Here is a 23,779-nt window from a genome sequence, read left to right as displayed (position 1 = left end):
GAATAAAAAAACCAATAAACCTTCAGTGTGTTGCAGACTTTGTATCCTTACTGCATCTGCATTAACCCTCACATTAAAAGGTAATTGCACATTTCGCTTACTTCAGTGCATCGAATTACTTTTGTTTATGCTGGTTGTAACATATTGCAGTACTCTAAGAAACTACATAGCCATAAACATCCTTGCCTTTTCTTGCTTCTCTGTCTCTACTTCCTGTAAAACACATGCAATAATGCGAAAAGCAGGCGAACACCTTGTTTTTATAAGCAGTAGATAACTCATTAAACAAAAGCAGATCAAGATTGTGCAGTGAAGTCAGCCGGTTGCATTCCTTCGTATGAATGATAGTATCTTTTCAAGTGTGGGTGGGTCTTGCATGTCCACAGCTCATAAAGTATGCAGACTCATCACGAGGCGTAGGTATAGCCCATCAAGATGGAGGCAATGTTGCTAATGAGTCTGCACTTACATGTATTACCGCATAAACTCGTATAACCATATCCCATCATTACTCAATCGAGCTTGCTCAGTCATATTCACCAAAATTCTACTTATCCGAGCTTGCTCTGACTCATATTCACCAAAATTGTACTTGGCCGAGCTTGATCTGACTAATATTCACAAAGATTCTACTCTGGCAAGCTTGCACCGAGTCATATTCACCAAATATCTACTTAGCCAAGCTTGCTCCGACTTATATTCATCAAAATTCTACTCCGGTGAGCTTGCACTGAGTCATATTCACCTAAAATCTACTTGCCGAGCTTGCTTTGACTCATATTCACTAAAATTATACTTGGATCAGCTTTCCCCGACTACCACATGACAATATTCACTAAAAGTTTACTCAACTGAGCTTGCTCTTACTCGTATTCACCAAAATTCTACTCAGTCAGGCTGAAACGAACTCAGACTCACGGTTAGTTCGAAGTCTTAGTGAGACGACGTTTGAGTGAGTTCACCGTGCTATGTATACATTACATTATGTGACCTGTGCGGTGCACAAGCAAACATTGTCTATGAGTACGTGTTGCATCGGGTGAAATAAGGACAACTGTAAACACTGCAGTTAGTTTTCTAGAGTTTAACTCACCGTTGCGTGAAAGCTTCGCCTCATGTCGATTCAAGCAAGTGCATTGGATCTGCATCATATTTTTTGCCAATCCTGCTGTCTGTCCTAACCATTACTGGGTGGCCACATTTTGTACATTTCAACACAAGGTTTAATAAATGACTGTAGTGCAATATATTAAAAAAAAAGATGCTTGCATCACTGCACGTATAACAATCAGAACATGACACAAACACATGCACATAAGATGCACACAAATGATAAATACATAAACAGATGGAATCAGCTAGCCACCACCTATTGAAAAAAAAAGAAAAAGCACAGGACTACGTATAACCATTCCCCTTGCCAGGTACATGGGCTATAGGAGAAACACGTGCAACCTAGCAGTTACCTCGAGGTAGCAGCTATGGACGCTTTTGCATTCGCAGCTGGCCACTCAACCACTCAAGTGTGTTCAGTGTGCACTTGTACTTAGGCACCCTTTTTATTGTCTGTATCTCAAAAATTTAATGTGGATCCTCAAAATTTTGAGAATGTTTGGATTCTGAGGCTTGCAAAGGTAAATATTTTTATTCCATTTTCGTTCAAGGTGAAGGCTCATACAAAAGATTAGAGATATTGTCAGTGCCCCTCACTTTCTCTCAGAACATAAGTGGTCTGTTATTGAGATTCTAGCAGCTTTTCAACAGCAAGAAAGGGAATCAGCTTCCCCTGTTTTCAGCATTGGGTTAATGCAGGCAATTCAGGGAGGCATAAAGTTTTGCTAATACAATAGGTTCGGGAATACCAGATTAGACTGTACCTTGAAACTTTCCTTGCACTTTCTTATTTTGGTGAAATAACCCAGTTTTAAATGGCTCCAGTTAGCATACTCTAACATTGGTCTAATATAGGTTAAGTACATGACTAGCTTAACAGACTGGGATGCTGGCTTTCATTTCCAGGAGAGGAATCATAGCACCTGCTCCAGTTGCATATGTTTTTGGTTATCAGGGGTATTCAGCCTCACTTTAAGGATAACGTGCTGAAGCAGGTAGAAGCACACGCATGCCATTAGCGGATAGTTTCGATTGCTTCTTACCTTACACTTGCCACCATGAATACAAAATTTTAGCGTTCGATTTTGTTATTAAACAAACAAACGTACTCCTAACAAGGTATTTTAATGTTAGCCGTGTGGCTACGCGGCTGCGCTACGTACTGCAGCATATTAACTTAAGCTTCTTGATACAGATTCACAGCACACTAACAGCGCAAGAAACAGGGCGAGAAAATAGACGACGCCCATGTCTGCCAGAATGATACGATACTACGTACACAAGTGACTGCAGCTCCAAAAAAAAAAAAAAAAATGTGGTGTCGGCTTTTACGCCTTTCCAATTATTCAGAGAGCACTTGTATGAATAATTACAGCACAGGCGCCGAGACGGACGAGCCAGGCTGGCGCTAAGATAAACGTTCACAACACAAATTCCATTGCACGTTCAGTAATTACACACAGATCTTTTGCGGCTTTGTTCAGGGGCAGACGTGAGCTTTTGGGTTGGTGCTTGCTGCTAAGTTTGGTGCAAGAATATTGCTAGGAGCAGGAACCACTAATGCGCAATCACGAGCAATACACACATCCGTTTTTCAGAAGCTGACGTTAATCACGGGTAGCGCGAGGGTCTCTGCGTTGACATGACGACTCCGCCGAATCCCGAATACTGCATATGCGATGACAACAGCTATAAGGGCTTGTTGATAGGTCCTCTTGTAATTTGTTTAACCGCAGGTAGAACGACACAGGCATAAAACACACACAGAGACAGCACACAACGCTGAACGACCACCTGCGAACAGCTGTTTACGTCCGCCATTTCTCCTCGTATTGAGCCACAGAACAATTGAGCTTCACAAACCGCTGTTGCGCACTCCAAAACAAACTAAACTTTGGAGCGCTTTTAAATTACAAAACGCACGTATTATTTGGTCCTAATAAAGAGAGGTCAATTATATTATAACGCGCACGTCTTTTTCATTACATTAAACGAATTTATGCAGCGTGTGCGACAAAATCTGGCAGCAAGCAACCCTGGGCGTCGCATAATCGCATTGTTGACATCGAACCATGTGAAATGGCCGTTGCGAATTTCGCATCTGCGAAAATCGCAGCTGCGAAAATCGCAGTGCAAAATCGCACCATGTGAAACAGCCTTAAACCTGAACTCGGAGTGTGGCTTCACTTGACGACGAAAAATGGGGGCGGATCGCGATGGTTGTGCAATCTAAGAAAAAGGTTAAGGGCTCTATGTGAGAGGAAGATGATGCTAAAGCAGGGTAACGTGGCGTAGGTGAAGCTAAGGTGGCAACAGCCTTTCACATGGAAGACGAGGTTTTTCTTTCAAAGAGTATCTATTCTCTCCCGAGTACTAAACATGGAAAACCATGGAACAAACCACACGGTGTACTACTGCGCCCCGGATCACTTCGTCTGTCCCATGCCAACCGCTGTTGATTCGCCTGTCCTTACGTTTAAACATTCAAGCGGTCATATATTTCAGTTCCTTGAAGTATTGTTTCTGCGCCAAAGCCGTTTGAAGCCAAAATAAAACCATAGGTTTAGGTAAATTCATGCAAAAACCACTCCTTATTCTGGCTGGATCGTGCACCTCCCCCCTAGCGTCACATTTACGTGTAGTACATTTTTGTACGGAACTCAGTGGCTTGTGAACGCTGGTGAGTGCATCGGAGTTAAACGTTGCACACGGCGAGTTCGCGGAGGAGCGGCGGATGATAGCGTTGAACCTAATGGCAATTCAGCCTCGTGCCCTCTACTTGCGCGCTTAGCCCTTCGCGGTGGGAAATCTTGATGCACGAACTTTTTCCCCGTTCATTGACAACGCGTCGCGAAAGGTGCGTCGGCTGATCCAGATCGGCTACCACCAATGCGTCGCTAACGAGGTTCCGTACGCCAGTGAGCTTAGCGCGCCAACTTCGTAGCGACCTTGGGGAAGGTCGCCTGGCCGGCTTGCTCGCCTTCACCGCAGGCGGCGGCTGTCTGGTTCGCTGAGCGGCCCCGTCTTGCAAGTAGCTTTTTTTTTTTTTTTTTCCCCAATCTGCCGTCCAGTATGGTTTGTTTGTTTTGTCCTTGCGACTCCCGGAAAAATTGAAGGAGCGGTCGCGTGTTCGCCCAGGCCAGCGCTCTTGCTACGCCTACCACCGAGTCGCGCCGGCACTGCCTACCTCGTGCGTGACTCGGAAGTTGGTTGTTTTGCCGTGGGTGCCGCCGCGTCGGGGTTCGACTCGCGACGAGCGTTTCCGGCGAGAGCTAACGTGCACCGGCGCCCGCGCGATTCGGGCGTGGACCGCGCTGCGGTAGAACCGTGCGACGGTCTCCCGAGCGAGGCGCCGCTCGACTAGGAAGCGTCGGAGCCGCGAACAGTGCGCGCGCGCCAACCCGGGGCTCATTTCCTTGAGAGCTGAGAGAGGGTGAGGGAATCCCTCCTCTCCCATCTCGGGTGCCGTCGGCTGGAATGAAGAAACCTTGGGGCCGGGCGCTCGATCCCGGCGAGCGCCGCCGGTCGAGGGTCCCGGGCCTTATCGATTTCTCGCCGGGCCCCGGGGCTTCCCACCCTCCTCCCCCTTGCACCACTGCAGCTGCTGCCGCTGGGGCTCTCACCTTGCGGTCGCGACCCTGCCGCGTTTTCCTTCTTTCCGCCTTCGCGCTTCTTTTCTGCTTGTTTTCTTCGTTCACGCTGGCATTCATCGGGTTTCCCTCGGTTCTTTTTCTGTTGCCCCCTCGTACCACCTTGGCGGGCCAACCTTTAGTGGCCTCCGTGAGGGGCACGCTTTGAGCTCTGGCTTTGCCGACGGTCTGCTCTCTCACCGCGTGTGGGGGAGGAGGACGCAGTTTCGGCTAGGGCGCTCTCCCTTGCGTGCAGGCCTCTGTAACGAGGCGTGGTTTGATTGCCCAGCTCCTGCTAATGATGGCTACTGTGACAACCCTAACCCCCCCTCCATTGCGTTTAATGGACTGGGAGAACGCGGCAGTGTGCTCGAACTTATGCTGCTCTGATCTTGAGGACAGTGTGTTTCAAGAGTGGCATGTGCTATGTGACTTTTGCCACTGGTATTCGTGAAACCAGGCTCGGTGGCCACTTAGCAGCATTCAGAGCTCCATGTTGATCTCTCGCGTTGAATCGTACCTGAGGACATGCTCAGTCCTTGGAGGAGATTCCAAGATGTCGTTTTTAGTTTACAAAAGTCTACTCTTTTTTCAAAAATAAGCCCAGCGGCTGGCCTAGCCACTGTGAGGTACTTCTCAGCACTGGAACTAGCGGGCTAAGGACACCTCCAGCTGCCTCATGGCAGCTTTTCTTAGCCCCCACCATTGTTCGATTTTCGCATTGGAACAAATAAAGAAAGCAAGATTGCTGGTGCTTAGTAGGTGATCTTTGGAATGACGCATTGCTGTCCAGACATTATTCTGTGCTTGTGGCCTTGCAACTGACGCACATGTGATGCATGAGAAGCGAGCTTCATTTTTTGCGCACTAATAGAAGGGATTACATTTGAAGTGCATTGGCATTCAAAATAATTTTTGTAGTTTCAAGGAGCAAGACCTTCGTACAAGTGCGCAATGCCGAAAAATGGCTGTGTTGACCATACCATACAGGGGTCTGAAAAAACGTGTATAAGACAGTTTGCCCCATTCAATCTTGCAGGAGCCAGAGGGCATGTTGATGAAGTTTGCCTTGCGCACAAGTATGGTGGCTCTTCGTGTTGATCATGCATTAAGTGTGGTAATGTGTGGAGGTGCAAATTGTCAGTGGGGAACCTGTGGCAACCATGCTCAGTGTTTTTCATTGTGCCATCTAAGCACACAAGCGAATTTGCTGGTAATTGGGGGCAGCCAACTTGCGCTTTGTGTTGGATAAGCTGGCTGCCTTTTCAGAGTGGGCTTCCCTGATCTGCATCACATTCTCCTGCACTATGGTACTGTCAGCTGGTGCATTGGCTGTCATGAAACTTGCAACTCGCAGTTCCGTTGTGCCTATGACCATTTCCTTTCTAGCACAGGTGATTAAAGGAAATCACTTGCTCATTCAGCCTAACTGCCAAATGCTGCTCGTAAGGCGAAGCGCTGAGCGCCATAACAGGTGTCTTGCTTGAGCCATCACTACAGCTATGCTCAATTAACATGAAATTTGTCCTAAAATAACATCAATCTGTGTTCCCTCAACCACATCCCCAACTTTCAGTCGCTGTTACACATTGGCACAAGAAGCATGGAAGTTGGAAAAATCGAGCCTGTGTAGCGAGAAGGAGACGAGACTGTAGAGAAGTCAGACTGGAAGTAGAGCTGCAGTGGCTCTAATTAATGTGAGCTTTTGAAGCAATGCTAATTCCTAAGATGGCTTGTTGCACGATTTTGCACCCTTGAATAGTTTTTCATGTACAATGGAGCGAGAGCAAAGACTGCTGTTAGGCACTCTGATGGTGTTCTCACCCTCTGTCACTTCGACAGGGATTGGCTTTACATCTCAGACCCATTCAACAGTACCTCACATGGCAAAAGGATAAATTCACACCCGTTGACAAATGTGCAAAATGTAATTGCATGGAAACAGAATTAAGACATAAATTGACATTAATCATTCCATGGTACACAACAGAAGAAAAAAAAAGTTGACCATGACATAAGCACTGCACACAGAAATAAAGTACACTGGTTATATAACTTCATCTTGGGAAGACCTTCAATGTCCTTGTGCTGCATGTCAGTCTGTAGTTAACGTGTGCGCTTCCAGTGTACATTGGGTGCAGTATTGATCACAGGTATTTGTCCTGTTGCAGGGTCTGCTAGACAAGTATCTGATCCCCAAGGCAAGTAATGCCGAGAGCAAAGTGTTCTACCTGAAAATGAAGGGCGACTACTACAGGTACTTGGCAGAGGTTGCCACCGGCGAGCAGAGGAACAGTGAGTACCCCTCCTCAGTATTGTGCTTCCACTCGACACTTCAAGAAAGTGCAATGACATCACCACTTCTAGACTGAAGTGGTTACGGTGCCTTGGAGACTCTCCATGGCATTTCCCAAGCGAGTTTTTGTAACCTGGCGCTTGTGGCATCTGCTCAAGTATGCTGTAATTGAGGTGTTTCTCAAGCAACTTATTTCATTGTAGAACGTAAGCATTGTTGAAACGCGCTTCAGTTGGATGGTAGCGTTGCATTTCATTTGGAGTCTCGGAAAAGCATAGAGGTGAGGCCCATTTGTGAATACAGGGCTTAGTCGTCCCTACTACTGGGTGTGCGGCCCTAAAAAGAGCAGCCATTGCAGTTTCATGCAGTGACTACTAGAGAGGAATTTGGTGCTAGTGTCGGCGTGCACCATATGACTCTTCAGCCTGCACGGATTGATAAACTGTGCCTAAATTTGCGCAAGCTTTGTCTTTTTTGGCTGTAAATGACATTGTCATTTTTCATTAGTGGTTCAGAAGCACATTTTTCTCCAGAATTGTGGCAACAATTAGTCTTCTAGCCTTAAATGCAATTTTGTGGTTCTCTGCATATAAGAATTGCAGGTTTTTAAAAGGTGACTGTGCATTGAGTTTTGCCAACCATTGATCTAGATTTGGACACTCTTGGGGGGGGTTCGAGATAGGCAGTAAGTTTTAGTCAAATAACTTCTGGCTAGGAATATTGGTATTAAATTCAGAGGTGGTAAAAGTGTACAATGTTCTGGTCTGTTTGTATTGGTTTCTGCACACATCTGTAGCAGCAGGTGTCTTGTGGCAAATGTCAGTGAGGCCATAAAGTTCTTTAGGATCAATTTTTTTTTTTTTATTCAATCTGTTCAATCCGGGTGTGTGTTCTGAGGGGCAGTCAGTTTTTGACTGTAGGACTCTGTTTACTTGACTATTGTATCTTACAAGTTCATTAAAGGGCATTTAATAAGGGGTGTGCAGTGCACATGTCAGAAGCAAATAACAATTGCAGAGCACACAATAATATAGGCGCTGTTAATAAGACAAAGAAAAGCCAAAAATAGCCAGGTAAATATAACGTACAGTAATGGAAAAAGTATTCGGGCAGTGCTACCAATGATATGCAGATTGTCGTTAAAAGCATCATTTGATAGTCATTATTTCACCAGGAATACTATTCCAGTGTCTGTGGCCTTGGACAGCACTGATTAGCTGGCTTCTTGTGTTCTGGGAATGGCACTTGTTAAAAGGGTTAAGGTTGACAAAACTAGAGTTAAAACAGTTATGTGGGTACGAGTCATGTTAGAAGAATGCCTCCTCCAACCCCCGCCCTTTTAGCAGCATGACAGGGCATGTGCGTACTTTCATTTGAGGTGTTACATTAGCTCATCATTCTGGTGGAACACGTAAAAGACAACTGTAAACATTCAATGGGAAAGCCATTTTGAGCAGATTTGTTGGTTTCTTCCAAAAGTCAGCAACATTGGGGAGCACTATGTTGAGTAGCCCCAGTGCAGAAAGAGCTGAGGCAGCAAGGTTCACTGTAGTGCATCAGTGGTTTAATACTCGTACAGCATGACACAAAAAGTATCATCTTGGAAACAGTATGCCAACGTCAATTAGTGGGACATTGGAGCCAGATGATGCTGCACCAGAGAGGCTACAGGCTTGCAGCCTGGCAACCATGCGCCACAACCTGTATTGTTTAAACAAGACCCTGAACCACCCCTCTAGCTTGGTGACAGAGCTGCAAGCATTTCAGCCAAGTTCTGTTGCTACTGTACATGGTGTGTGTGTGTGTGTGTGTGTGTGTGTGTGTGTGTGTGTGTGTGTGTGTGTGTGTGTGTGTGTGTGTGGTGCTAACAAAGATTCACTAGGGTGGCAGTTTTGGTAGTGTGTACTAGATTGGGGGGAGTGGGTCCAACGCAGGCTCCCCGCTGAGGCTTTTTTTTTTTTTTTTATTGAAAAGTTGGTGGCGCCACCGTCGTCGCGTTCTCCTGAATGAGCGGCCCCGTGCACTGGCTGAACGCTTGTCGGGTCGGAGACCCTACCGCAGCTGCTTGGGAGCTTTGACAGGCGTTTCACTCTGCTGCATCTAGTTTAGATACTCGGTGGCGGCAACACTGATATTATTCCCCACCGATCTATTGTAAATAAAACGGAAAAAGAGCGGCGGAAAGAATGCCAACGACGCAACGACGGTGCGTTGAGCAGACGACAGCTACTCAGCCCGTGAGCTCTCCTTAGCCAATGGGCGCTGCCGAAACAGCCGGAGCTTCAGAGTAAGACGGCAGCGCTGCCACAATTTCGTTTCTTGCTTCACCCTCGGCGCTTGCAAGGCGTCTGCTGGACCCAATCCCCCATTCTAGTGCACTCTAGTTTTGGCAGGTTTGTATTTCATAAGGACTAAAGAAGCACAAACTGGACATGGAGAAAAAGGGTCATACATGCATATACATATAGAAGTGCCTCTGTGTGTATGTGTGTGTGCGTGCACACGCACTTTTTTCTGTATGCCCAGTTGGTGCTTCTTAAGCCTTATGTGCATAAAGACAGCTTCTGCTCTTTTCAAGCAAATAGCTTCTTGCCATTTTTAAAGCTGTCAGGTGGAGCCCCTAAGCACCATTCATTGTCCATCTTTTTTAACTAGGAATTACTCGTTCACCTGCACACATTAGACTTCAGTTAGAAAAATGGGAAGCTGTTAGGAGGTGCATCTCAAAAGGTTACCATAAGCATGCCGCAAGAAGGAAGACGAGCTATCTTCTGCTCTGCACCTGCTGAGGACAACAGACGAGAGGGAATAATGAAAGTAGTAGCACTCTCACAATTTATGCTCGTATAGGTGTCTGAAAAATTGCTTCTGGGTTTGTATTCGTTGGAAGGCATGACAATCTATTGAATGTTTCTCAGGTCTCGGAAAGGTGCTTCAGGGCCCTTTTGAACTCTTCTGTTTGTCTGTTACACACTTCCTCCCAGACTGTTTTGCCGTTCGTTTACACTCTTCCATGTGCTTCTTGCTGGATGCCTCCTATGCTGATTAACTAAATCTTTTGGGAAGTATCTCTGAAATCTCTTTTAAATAGCTCCCTGATCCAAATGTTTAAACTCATTGGCATTTATACACTGGCACACTGTGGTAGTCTCGTTGACAAATGCAGTCCTTTTTCACTAGCCACTGTAATTCCATTATGTTAAGATTTAAGCCCTTCGTGAGCAATCATTATGTGAAAAAGTTGCTGCTCCTCATATTTTTTGTTGTACGTTGCCCTGGAGTGGCTCCTTGTGATGTTTCAGTTGGAGTAGCACGTTAGTTCCTTCATAGGCATCACCAGCACTACAAGACTGCTGGTGTTCACAGTTACAATAACTGTACTCCGTTAAATACATACCAGGCAACGCCGCGGAAGTAGTGCGGTCATAGAATTCTCGCTCTGTGCATTCATTTCACAGTGCGACAGGACATGCGATAATTTTTAATGAATTACTTCATATGTTGGAACTACTACTTGTGGATGTGAGGATTTGTGAAATGGCATACTATTTGCTCATCTCTATGCTGCCAGTGTGCACACTGTCTTGGTCGCAAGAACACTTCGCTTGTCCAGTAGTAAAAGGGTACATATCTGCCACACATTTTGTGTAATAAGCGCGTCATATTTTGCGACTCGCAAGTATGAGTTACGTTACAGACTTACATGAGACATACCTGTGCTTTTTCTTTCATATCTGAAGCACTTCTCGCTTGCAGTTGAAAGCGAGAGAAATCTCTTTAGGGCCTTAATAGCATTGCCTGCTATGTATTAAACAGAGCGCAGACTGTTAAGCGCCTAAATTTGCGAAGTTGTACACAGGGTGCTCCGATGCTGCAAGTGCCAATTTCCAACCTGCAGAATGTTGCGGCATTCTCCTCATTGAAATGCACAGCATGCTCGCATTGGGCGCTTTGGCTTATCTCGAACGTTTTTGTTGGCCTTTTGCCTCTGGCATTTTTAATGATGCAGCGCTAGGTGGTGCAACCTCTTTGGCAGATGTGTGCCGCAAAGTCGTAAACAACGAAGAGGATTGCACACGTCTTCCAAGTTGTTTCCTTCATTCCATGTGCCAGGTAGCACGTGTATCGGGTCCGAGGGTGAGAGGGGTAGACTTCGTTGCTTGGCAATCAGTAGCTGGTTCATTTGCGGCAGCAGTTGTGTGCCTGAAGCGTTTCCAACACTGTACTTGCATTGCGCTTGTTGGATGGCCTGGTGCAAAAGTTTTTTTCTACAAGTACTTTTGGATTGCCACACCTAGCTGGACCTTAAAATGGACCTTTAAGCTGTGTGTTGCCTAGTTTGGAGGTTGTGCAGCTAACTCGGCTATAGTTACCAGCAGGATTAGTTTAGTTCCCTGTTGTTAGGCCTTCTTAGTTGTGAAGAAAAGGCTGGGATAATTTTGTTCAAACCCAGGTTCCGCTGTTCAGTACATCATACAGGAACAGACTAGTACTGTGCCACCTTCATTGTGCCAGTGCATTGTGACGTGTGACCCATCTGGAAAAAATGATTCCACCTCCCAACTTTTAAATGCAGTTCCTGCACAAGTTTGATATCGGCCATTGCAGTGGCTTGGTTCCTTAAAATGCAGCAGCTTGCCTTTGTGTGAAGGTTCCATTCACTGGCTTTTCTGCCAAACAAGTGCAGAAATGCTTATGCCTCATCGGCATTCTGCAATGAAATGGGTCATTTGCATGTAGCACTTAGCTTAATCATTTGCTGTGCAGTACCTTTGTACAACAGAAGTAAATTTAATGCCTGTTAGATAACATACAGGCCCATGCGACGTGTGTCATCTGTGAAGCTCGCATTTAAAGTGGGACACTCCACACATATTCCTAGATTACAGCTCACATGCCCAGTAGCGTGTCCTGCATTTTCTAAGTTTTGGGGCAAAATCAGGGTGCTTTTTATTTTTGTTGGCAAGCTAGTTTTTTGAAGCGGTTTTACAACTCAATTAAATTTGATGTGTTTTGTAATTATTTGCCTTATAGTTTCATATTGTGATGTTGGGGGCAACAATATCTGAACCCACCGTGGTTGCTTAGTGGCTGTGGTGTTGGGCTGCTAAGGACGAGGTCGCAGGGTCAAATCCCGGCCATGGCAGCCGCATTTGCGAAAACGCTCGTGTACCTAGATATAGGTGCACATTAAAGAACCCCAGCTGTTTCAAATTCCGGAGTCCCCACTACAGTGTGCCTCATAATCAGATTGTGGTTTTGTCACGTAAAACTCTCATCATTTAAACAATGTCTGAGCTAATGCCAAAATATTAATAAAGCAATGGGGAACAAAATGGATTGCCACGATGGTTTCAGCTTACTATGCTGCCCAGCATATTTGAATCCAATACAATTAGGTGTGGCCCACACTTGTTTCAGTCCAAGCGTGGCACATAATGATTAAATTTGCATTGATGTGGTAGCACAAGATTTCTTATAAAGTTTTGCAATTCTTGTTAGTTTTAAAAACTGGCATGTCGCAATCTGGGTGGGGATGAAGATGTTCTACATTGCTGGCAATGAGTTGCAGGGGCCCAGGCACAGATTGTGCCGGTGTGCTGGCTACTGTGGTACCAGTGTAATTCTTCATCCATTATAGTTGCCATTTTCTTGGTGACTCTTTTGACAGTTGTGACGATACAGATATACTGCTCGCAATGGTATAACAGGACTGAATAGGTTTTGCACAATAGTTTGAGCCAAAAACTTCGAGCTCTTACTTTCATGAGTCCGTGTGTCATTAGAACTGATGCTTTGAGAATGGCACAAGTGGCTGTTGAGCACAAGCTGTTTTGGCGGTGAGGTGCCTTCAAAGTGTGCGGGCAGAGCAAAGGGAAGAGGTGGACTGCATACTATTTTACCTTGTGCATGGATAAGCCTGCTGACAGTACTTTGAATTGTTAATCTTTCTTAGTGGTGAATCTGTCCGGCTCAGACATTCTGACATTGGTGGCACTTGTGCAGCACATTATGTTCTAAAACACGCACATGTTCCATACTAGGGTGGGGGATGCCTGCAAGTGGCTGTGGACTTGTAACTGGTCATTGGGAATGCATTGCAATTGCCACATCGAGTGTTTTACGACTAGTGTTCTTCGTGCTCTGAAGTGTACTGTTAGAATGCCCTTTGCAAGTGTAATAACTAGGTCTGCGAGGCATGTCTGACACTATTCCAATAGCTTATTCTTGCACCACGAGCTAAACTTGCGGCTTTGAATTCATTCTGTGCCCTTCTGTGCAGCTACTTTGCACAGCTTGAATGCATCCTCTTTGCTCCACAGGGCCTGTCTACACTTGCAAGGGGCATGCTTTATGGTGACTGCCATGGGCAGTTGTTAGTTGGCATCGGCTTGTGTGGTGACTGGATCGTGTGTGTGTGTATTGCCATAGGTGTGGTCGAGGAGTCTCAGAAGGCTTACCAGGAGGCCTTTGATATCAGCAAGAGCAAAATGCAGCCCACGCATCCCATCCGGTTGGGGCTTGCCCTAAACTTCTCTGTGTTCTACTACGAAATACTGAACTCCCCCGACAAGGCGTGCCAGCTGGCCAAGCAGGTAACCCACATTTCTGGCCCATCTCTTAAGTTTCTCTTCTTCTCTTCCTTGTTCCCCCTCCTGTAACTAGGTGTGGTAGAGGAGTCTCAGAAGGCCTACCAGGAGGCCTTCGACATCTCCAAGGGCAAAATGCAGCCTACACATCCGATTCGACTCGGCCTGGCCCTCAACTTTTCTGTGTTCTATTACGAAATTCTCACTGCCCCTGACCGGGCCTGCCACTTGGCCAAGCAGGTAACACACGGCTTAGAGGCCACTTTTTTTTTTTTTTTTCTGCCATGCCTTTGGGTGCCTTGAACGCTGCCGCCACTGCCTGCCTGGGCCGCTAGGGCGAGGCTTGTTGTCTCGTGACTGACCCCACCAGATGTTGCAACCTGTCTACTAACAGCATGAGCAACATTGAAACTGCTGTGGGATGGTTAGCTTCTAAATGTGCGATTGTCAACGGCAGTAGAAGCTGGCAGGATATATGCCATGTTCCCCTCTTGCTTATCATGCCTGTAGACACTTACACGCTAAAATTTGCTTGAACTGTACTGAGCACACCCTGTTGTATGGTGCCCTTCAGGTTCCAGAATTGTCGGTATCTATAAGGGAGGTTGCACAATGCTAGTGATGGCACTTTTTCTTGTTAGTTTGGGTGTAAGCAAGACATTTAAAGCACTGGTGGTAACATTTGGGAACTTTCAGTTTGCATCGTATGTATATTTATTTTTTTTTTTGCTTAATCAATTGCTACATGGAACATGCAGTGCAGCATTGGCAGTGAAAGGCATGGCAAAAAAAAAAAAAAAAAGGTTTGGCCGTGTTTAGCTTGGACTGGCAATCTTGTGGCATTTGAAGAAAGCCAGACATAGGGTTTTATCATTTTGTGTCAAGGCTCACACAAAGTAAGAGGTTTCGTGATTTTAACCAAATAAGTATATACAATTACATTTGTCACAGAATCTGCATCCATATGAATACAGCATTAAAAGCACAACTGAGTTCAGCTAATTTTTGAGCTACTGTAGCCATGATTGTTTTATCCAGCTATAGGGATATGCAAGGCTGAATAGTCGCATAAATGTAATTATTCCGCTCCTCACTGCAAGCTGCCACACAGCCTCTAGGCACCCATATTTTGCATCTCTATAACATAATTATGTAACCAGTAAATTCAGCTGCAAAAATGCATAGAATACCATCTATATGCCATTGTTTGCTGCTAAAGCAAGTAAGCAGATTAGATACAAGTATCAGCATATAGTTCCATACACAAGCAAGATTTCCCCCCCTCCCCCCCAAAAATAGTGCAAGTCATAGCTGGGGAAAGCAAGCACAGAACCCACACACCAGTAGTTGCCAATACATATATACACTTGGGTTAAACGTGTAGTAACAAAGAAGCAACAAAAGTTGTGAAGTTACTGCAACATTTGAGGTGGCCAGTCATTGTACGCTGATAGTGCACTTTTATTGGCATTCCAGCGTCAAGCATCATTATGAAAGTGCAAAGTATGTTGTAGTTCTCTTTTGGTGGTTCAATAGGGTCAAGGGTCAAAATCGAGGCAACTGACATAGCATGCAATAGATATTGCCTATGTATGTGTATGCATCACTATTTGCATTTATTACAATAAAATCGCAGCGAAGTGGGGTGTACTCTCAGAATCAAACTTACTCAAAGGTTTTGTCTGCTGAGCACATTAATGCATACAAAGCCTATTGTTTGTTCATTTAGCGGAAATTTTTGCACATTTAGCTAATTCGCTTTTCTAAGAGAATAGTTTTCGTTAAGTTCATTTCATTTAAAATTGCACGTCTGCATGTCTGTGGTCATTGTTAGTTTCATTGGTAGGTGATCAGTATCAGCGTTAACGTCTGGCATGTGTGCTGGCGACATGGTTTTGAACAGATTATTGATCTGCATGCTTTGTGTTTAGTCACTGCCACTTGTTGGCAAAGGAATATGCAATGTACTTTACATCTTCTAAATATTTAGCTGTGCTTTAATTGTAGGTCATGTTTACAATGAGCAGAGTATTCCCGGTGTTTTCATTGTATGGGTCTGTAATCTCCAGTAATTGCTGTCGGATATTTTGCTGTGCATTAATGACATCCAGTGTGAAGCCTCACTGCAGTTTCGTTCCACTATGCAGTTGACTTCTGTTAATTCGACCCCGACTGGACCGACAAAATTGATCAAATTATCTGGCATGTTGACTTGAACAGTATAAAACACCGGAACACACAGCAGCTTCATTTTGCTATATTTGCCGGATTCTAACACGCCCCCAAATCAAACCTGCGCCCACCTTCTGTGTCCAAAGTAGAAAATTAACATAGAAATTAACAAAGAAAAATGGGCAAGGATCTAATGCTAACAGTGGAGACTGGTTTTTAAAGTCAGCTTTGCTGCAATGTATCCGTGTTAAGCAGTGTAAAGCAATACAAACCTTGCGAAGGCAGTTTTGTTTTCATATCTGATTGCACCACGCTGGCAATTTTTCGCCTAGTTTTCTTTCAGTGGAAAGAAAAGGCAGCTGTTAGAATCGGGTATATATCGTAATTGGACATTGTGAGCTACGGTTATTGCTTGAAAATCGTCCTAGGGCAGTTCAAAACTGGTCATTTTCGACGGGAGATGACGTGCTTAATGCATTCACTGTTTCCTAAGCTCCCCCTAGACAGTCTGCCTACTAAAGGGGGTCATGTGCATGCTTGCTGACTGGTGGAGTTCAAGTGGTCTTGCAAAGGCCAAATTTAGGATCGAAATAACAGAAGTTTGGGCCCATAGAAATGCATAGGTGCTGGCCGGGACCTTCGGTCACGATCGAATTAGCTGGAGTCGAATTGACGGACGTCTACTGTATCATCGCACGCTGAGTGAAGTTATTGACAAAGAATGTGGCCGCTGTTCATACACATAATCCTTCCAATGCAGTTACTTTGAACGCTAACACTTGTTTCAACAGTAAATGGGAGCTGTCGTGCATTGCCCCTTTTTTGTCTCGAAGTACTGGAAAAGCATGTTTGTGGCATAGAAATATTAAAACTAATTTAATTTGCATTTGTATTGGAAAGTATTCAATTCAGTATCTACAGTCCATGCCTGTTGGAATGGATCCGCATATAACATTTGGATATAACAGGCGATCCTTATCATTTGGTTTGGTCTGCCTGTATTATCAATGCAACATACCCTAAAGGACCCAGCTGTAGTGGACTTGTCAAGTACAATCAACAAATGTTTGGCCGAATGCTGTCTAGATGGTGTAAATACAATGTAATTTACTCCGGTGATGTATGCATGCAGCGGTGCAGTGCACAAAACTATTTCTGGCCTCTCGTAGAATATGTGAAAATGCTTTTTTTTTAAAGGGACACTAAAGGCAAATATTAAGTCAACCTAATGTGATAGATTAATGTTCGAGAGCGTCTAAGGCATTCATGTCATTGCAAACAAAGCTTGAGTAATCAAGAAATTGAGGCAAATGCAGGGCATTTCAGTCTCGCCTGGGACACTCAAGTACTAGCCAGACTATGAATGATGGATTATGGACGACACATTTCATAAGTCACTGTTGCAGTATCTCTTATCAAACGGGCCCACATTCCCATATTTAGTTTCATACTGACTGCATGCCATGTGGCAACCCAAGCGAATAAAAATACTAGCCTGGTGCAGTAGGCACTCCACATAATAATACGGTCACTAGTAGTACTCAACCACTCGTAATAAAAAGATCATTACATTATAAGAGTGAAGAAAATGCTACATATTCAGTTTTATTTGATTTTTAAGTCCTTGGCATTACCCTTAATAATGACGTGGAGAAAAAACACCCATGTGCCATGCATTCGGTGCACATTAAAAGAAACTCTGGTGGTCAGAATAATCCTGCACTACAGCATGCCTCATAATGAGATTGTGGTTTTGGCACCTAAACTACAAGTGGTTTATGCCCCAGGCGATCGAAGGGTTTCATTTTTTGCTCAACTCTGCGTTGTCCCGCACTTCAGCGTTTTTGTAGCTTTGTTGTCGTGTAGTGCTGCACTGCTTTTGCTGGATTGCAAAACTTGCACAAACTGCAAGTAGCAGCGAATTCCACGTCTATGTAATGTCACGGGTTGTCTGACATCGGCAGGTGCATCAATGAATCGAACGCTCTGTCCTGGCCCATGTCTGCATGTTTGCGTTTTGCAAAAAAAGATTGTAGTGCCGTTCTGTCGGGTGCCGTTTTACTCGGTGACAACAGGGAAGGGTGGTGATGGCGTATGCGACGTCGCCACTGCTCGCTTGGGGGCAGGTTATTTAAATTGTGCTAGGTGAATGTGGACCCATCAGAATCTCTTGGTGCAAAGCAAGCACTGTGAGGTTTCTGGAATGGTATTTTAAGTCCATGCTGACCTAATATCGGTTCTTTAATGTTCCTTTGAAGAACAGCAGCAAGCATCCCGCGGCGGCATGCTGCTCAACACGCAAGTGAATTTTCGGGTCAAGAACACAAGTGGCTCACCGCCGCAAGCTGCTGTTGCTTCAGTAATCCAGTGCCGAAGGTGCTGCCCGGCCTAACTAGCTTAGCTTACCAACAGTGCGTCAAACACAAGCACCGACCCTTGCGAAATGCATCGTTTTGATAACTTATTTCTCATTGCAACGATTCGCCCAAAAAGCCTGGCTGCCATTCCCGGTGTCCAGATTGCAAAGCACATGATGCTGTTGAGCAGCTTCGCATGTTGTGCAGTGGCAGCTAGTCCCGGGCTCGGAGTTAAACTTGCCACATACCACAGCTCGGGTTCGCGCTACAGGTTTGACAATGGTTCTCGCTTGTCACGAAATGTAAATTTAAGACAGTCAGTTTATGCTACCAACCACTGTATCGTAGAAAACGTACGGTGGTCTGTTCATATAACTGGTGGTCAAGACTGAATTAAGCCGGTTGGTTGACATGGCAGGGATCTGTTCACTTGGCTCCATGCTGTTGCGCCGACCCATGACATTGTGCAAGTGTATATATGCTCTAGCGCGAGGAAGCTAGCATTTCAAATTTTGCCGTTGTGCAGGTGTATATATCTAGTGTGGAAAGCTGCTGCATTTTGATGGGGGGGAAATGCAAAATCGTCCATGTACCGTGCATTTTGGTGCGCATTAAAGAATCCCAGGTGGTCAAAATTAATCTAAATTCCCCCACTACCATGTGCCTTGTAATCAGATTGGAGTTCTGGCATGTAAAACCCAAGAATCTCAATTTCGACATGTGGACGTGTCATTTGTAAAATGAGAGCACAAGATTCATGCAGCATGTGTAAAACTCTCAAATGTTTTTAATTTATGTCACTCATCCTGTGTGAAGTGTGGACGAGAGACTCCGTGGCACGGTGTAAGATATATATACTGTTTAGGTGGGGACACTTCTCCGCTTGCTTGCTAGACGCAATCGACCAGATGAAGTAGCAAGGGCGCGCATCTATCGGGGCGGTGACAGCAGAACGATGCAACTTTAGTTAGAACGCAGGCGAGAGCGTGCGCCGACAAGGCACGCACGCATGCCCTCTCCCCGGTGACCTACTTTCGTGCATCACTAAATGATTTCGGATTTCCCGCGAACCACTGGTTGCTATAACAACCGGAAATTAAACCAATAAAAAGCTTTCTGTGTTGAAGTTGCGTCGTACTGCCGATAGGTATCCGCTGCCATCACCGGGCCGATCGGCGCACGCCTGTGCTACTTTATCTGGTTGATCGAGTCTGGCGAGTCTCCTCACCTAAAGAGTACATATTTTACACCGTGCTCCGGGGTATGAAATCGGGAATACACGGTGTGCCTTCTTGCCCTTTCTCCAGTTGCTTTACCCTAACCTTGTTCCTGTGTTAGTGCGAACCAGATTTTCTGCCTAGCGGATGCACATGCCTAACCTTGGGGTTTTATTGAAGTGCGCTATGATTTTTTAGGGTAGTAATGTTGCGTGGTGTGCAGTGTGGAAACTTGCAGCCTTTTTCTCAGCATAATTTGGTTACAAGGACATTTTTTGGAGTACAAGGGGGTTTTAGGTTGGCCAGTCAACATTGTATAAGTTGCAAGGTGCAATGTAGGCCCCTATGTGACTCGCGCTGAAGTGTTCTTGCACTTTTGCAGGCATTCGACGACGCCATCGCGGAGTTGGACACGTTAAATGAGGATAGCTACAAGGATAGCACGCTCATAATGCAGCTTCTCAGAGATAACCTCACGGTGAGTTCCCCCTTTGGTTCCTCTGTGTAGCTAACAGCAGAAGCGGAAAGCTTGGGCTTGTTGCATTTCATGTATAAAGATTTCACTAAAATTGCCTACGGACAGTGTATGCTAAGCACTCCACTGGATTCAGTGCAGTCTGGTGATGATTTACCTTAGTTGCAATGGGCTGCATCTGCAGCTAGTGTCCATGAATGAGGTTCGCGAGTTAAAAGCCTTAGAGTAGCATTATTCTCGCTGTTCCATGTTCCGTACATTATCGTGTTATGCAGTTAATGCATGCTATGGTAGCGTACATTACTTGATTTAAGTTTAACATAGGTAATCCTAATGTTCGCTAAGAAATAGCGTTGTTAAACATTGCGGCACCCGTGGTTTCTAGTTAAGCCTGAAATCTTGTTGCGGCTACGCTATCACTGATCGCGCAGAACTTCTAGCTTTGAGGTAGTTAAACGATTTTGGCATCTGTAGGCCTACTGAGATGCGTCAGCATAGAAACAAAAATGATTGCTAATTGGTTGTCTTGGCTTATATGCTTGGCACGAGGCATCAGACTGCACCCTGTCTTCTAACGTTTTTCCTTATGTTAACATGTTCCCATTCGTTAAACGAAGTTTTGTTACATCTTGGAACAAATTGTGACGAGCAGGTGACAGCAGCGACTTGATGAGGAAGGGCATTCCAGTCTTTAGATGCTTAGTAGAAAAACGAGGCATTTCATTTTATTTCCTCAAAGATGTCGTAATAGGGGTATTACGTAAGGGGTGGGGATACAACATATGCAAACAAGTTTCATAATGCTTTCAATTCGTCAAATAAAGCGTAAGGGACACACTGTAATGTCCTGTAAAGGTGCTTGCATTTAACCTACGTAAGACAAACGCTATTCTAAAATTGTCTCGAGTTTCAAATTCAGGTTATTAATGTTAACCTTATGCTTTGCATAAATGTTAAACATTTTTTGTATCCGACAACTCGTCATGTTGCTGCTGCAGCGTACAACAAAGGTTCTCGTTGCTGTCAGTCTTGTAATGTCTAGGCAAGGGGAACATCCTGCTGAACCCTTCAAGGAATACTGAGAGCACCCTGCAGAAACGTACGTTAGGCCTGAATGAGAAAATGTATAACTTTGAGTATGTCGGATATAGACCTGAAACTTCTATTTCCTTTTGGCATCTCCATCTCAGAATAGCAAATATTTTTCAGTCATTTGTGGGAAGGTGTCTACTTCGAGGTTTGCGGTTGGTTTCTCATTGGTTGAAATGGAAAGAATGAGGGTTTGGGCCAGTTGTTACTCCATCTGAGTGTTGTAGTGTGAAAATAAAGGAAACTGAGGCAGTGCTTGTCCTAGGGCCCCCTTACTTCTGCGCTACAACACCTCGCATGATGGAAATGTGGTGCCAAGCCACATTTCAATGAGTGAGAAACTGAACTGGCAAGTATGGTTGCAAGAGTGGAGTCGAGATCTGCAGAAGACTGGTCTCATGCAGTTCGAAAATTTGCAGGCATAAGGTTGGGTCACAGGTAGCGGATTGCTGGGAGAGGCCTTTGTCCTTAGTGGAAATCGACGGCTTGTGGTAGAAATGCAAGTGATGGTTTGTACAAAATTATACAGTGGAAGACTTAATTGCTGCAATCTTTTTGGAATGCAACAGTGCACTGCTGTTTTTAAGCCAATTCAGTCTTTAGTATTTGTGCACATAATTGCACTGTGGCATTCTGATGAGTGCGGGCTCGTAGCGTGACGTGTGGTGTTTTGTGTGCTGCGCAGCTCTGGACGTCAGACACCCAAGGGGACGGAGACGAGCAGCAGGAAGGTGGTGACAATTGATCCTCGTGTGTGCGCCGAGCCCCTTCCGCGTGCATTCCCATCGCGCCGCGGCCGCCCCAGCAGCAACGCCGACACCGTCGTCCCTCGCAGCAGTTGGCCGATGGCGATGCTGATGCTGCTGCTGCCGACGTCGCCGCCGCTGCCGCCGCCGCCCTCTTCCTCTCCTTCCCCTTCCTCATCGCCGCCTTCCCTTTCTTCCTACTGCCGCCGCCTCTGGTCGTCGTGGTCCTTGCCACCGCTGCGCCTCCTCACCTCACGGCCTCCCCTCCTCTGCTCTCCTCCTCCTGACTCTTTTCGTTCGTTGTCTCGTTTTCGTGTCCACCGTGTGGAAGAAGGGACACCCTCCGACCCCCCCCCCCCCCCTTTCTGTATATCTCGTCTTGCCAAACCTCACTTGAGGGGGAAAGGGTCTCGAAACAAAGCGAGCATTATCGGGCGGTCACGTTGTGTGGTGTCACTTCTTGAGCCGTGGTGTGTAGTGTCGCGGCCGCCTAAGTCTCCGCCACCCCTTGCGCATTTTTTTTTTAATGTCCAGAAGGGGGAGGAACGCAAGTTGGTCCAATGTTTCGTGCTCCCATTTTTTTCTCCCCTTCCGTTTCGAAAGGAATTTGGCCTTCTAGAAGCGCAGTTTCTTTCTAATGGGGGGTTTGTGTCCATGCCCCATCAACCGGGGTGCTCGGGTCTTGTCGGATAGCTGGTTCCGTTGTTGCTCTCCCACCCTCCTATTTGTGTACGCCCAGAGTTCAAGAACCCCACCCGCGCGTTTTTTGTTCCCTTGCGGTTGTGCCTAGGTGTTTTTCGTAGGGGGAGGGGGGTAGGTGGCCCAAGCTACTTGAGTGCATGTGCCCCAACAAAACCACCCCTTTCTTCGGGTTTCATTTGTTCACTGCTGTTTTGGTTTGTCCAATCCACTGTAGCCAAAAAAAAGGAAGCGTCTTGCTTCCTTTCCTCTGTTGTGACAGTTCTTGGAGGGAGCTTCGACAGCAAGAATCCCACGTCTTCCGTTGTTTTCACTTATGTGTTATTTTCTTCGTTTTCCTGAATGAGGGGAGGGAGTGTTTACTGGGCTGGACTTTTTCCACACATGACACTGGGCTGAGGCAGTGCGCGTGCCAGTCTATACTCAGATAAAGAGAAACTTAGGTTTAACATTTATTTCCAAGGAAGATTTGTGCCTCCTGTTGGACGACGCGACGGCAGCGACCACTTTTTTTTCTCTCTCCTGCCGCTACCCTTGTCTCGGACATAATTTTTTAAGTGTTCAGGTTCGTGTACAGCTTTTTTTTTTTTCCTGTCCTGCAACTGTTTGTTAGATTTTTTTTTCCCTAGGAGGATGACGTTCTAGTGATGCGCAGAGCTTTTTATTTGTTCGATAAAGATTGAGAAGGCAGGGGGAGGGATTGCATAGAATAGGAAAAAAACGATGCGTGGCGGCCTTCTTTACACCGCCTAACGTAGGAAGCGCTTCTTTCTTTTCTTCCCCTGTGGAATATAAGGGAGGGGCCAGCGAATGCCTGCGACCACTACTGTATTTATGATCTTCCGTAGCTGACCACTTATTTTTTTTTTTTTATGTCCCCTCGAAGGCGTCACTCTCGTTGACATCTTGTTTTCACATGTTGGACTCTACGCTCTCCCACAACTCGGTCTCTCTCCTGTCCTCCTTGCCCTCCCTTGCCCCCTTCCTTCTCCCTCCTCGCAGCAGCATCGTTATATTAAAAAAAGAACATTGTCATTTACCGGAGCTGTCACCCGATTCCTTTTGTTTGCCCTCCTGTTTGCGCATACAGTGTACTGAGAACTGATGATGGAAGAGAAACGTGTGCCCTTGATTTCGATCCCCGGTGGTGGTTTCTCATTCAATTTTTTTTTTTTCTTTCTACAAGCAAGCGCGTTCCGTGTTAGCTGTGTGAAGCAGAGCGTGTGACACGCCAGTTCCACTCCCCCTGTGGTGGTTGCATCATCGGGTGCGTGGCTGCCCCCTGAAGATGACTATAGAGTGATGAGCATGTGTTGTCCACGGCGGCATCAGAAGTTCTGGTTATCTGCCCTGTTGGGTCAAAAGCCTGGGCGTTTGGTAGCCGTCAATGGATAAC

The 23,779-nt window shown here is 45.7% G+C and overlaps 2 protein-coding genes across 2 annotated transcripts in view; one reads left to right on the top strand and one right to left on the bottom strand.

Annotated features, from left to right (window-relative positions):
* The window catches only part of LOC119449102 (mRNA turnover protein 4 homolog), a 69,343-nt gene extending 63,262 nt beyond the window's left edge, over nt 1-6,081 (bottom strand). Inside the window, exon 1 of the mRNA XM_037712290.1 lies at nt 5,942-6,081. Coding sequence (XP_037568218.1) covers nt 5,942-6,081 — 140 coding nt within the window. The remainder of the gene's footprint in view (nt 1-5,941) is intronic.
* A 31-nt stretch (nt 6,082-6,112) lies between these two features.
* Nucleotides 6,113-23,521, top strand: LOC119449101 (14-3-3 protein homolog 2). The gene is made up of 6 exons (XM_049666642.1): nt 6,113-6,136; nt 6,896-7,037; nt 13,471-13,650; nt 13,705-13,868; nt 19,757-19,852; nt 21,624-23,521. The coding sequence occupies exons 1-6, from the start codon at nt 6,113-6,115 to the stop codon at nt 21,681-21,683; spliced, it is 666 nt and encodes a 221-aa protein (XP_049522599.1). The 3' UTR covers nt 21,684-23,521.
* The last annotated feature ends 258 nt before the right edge of the window (nt 23,522-23,779 follow it).

This window comes from Dermacentor silvarum, chromosome 4 (assembly GCF_013339745.2).
Source record: "Dermacentor silvarum isolate Dsil-2018 chromosome 4, BIME_Dsil_1.4, whole genome shotgun sequence".
NCBI classification, from domain to species: Eukaryota; Metazoa; Arthropoda; class Arachnida; order Ixodida; family Ixodidae; genus Dermacentor; species Dermacentor silvarum.
The sequence above is the reverse complement of the archived record's forward strand: the minus strand, read 5'-3'. Positions and strand labels throughout refer to the sequence as shown.

What these genes read in the sequence shown, in the direction of transcription:
- LOC119449101 (XM_049666642.1), top strand. Translation starts at nt 6,113, where the DNA reads ATGACCATTTCCTTTCTAGCACAG. An exon ending in CCATTTCCTTTCTAGCACAG is followed by an intron (nt 6,137 to 6,895) that starts GTGATTAAAGGA and finishes TATTGATCACAG; the next exon opens with GTATTTGTCCTGTTGCAGGG. An exon ending in CCTGCCACTTGGCCAAGCAG is followed by an intron (nt 13,869 to 19,756) that starts GTAACACACGGC and finishes GCACTTTTGCAG; the next exon opens with GCATTCGACGACGCCATCGC.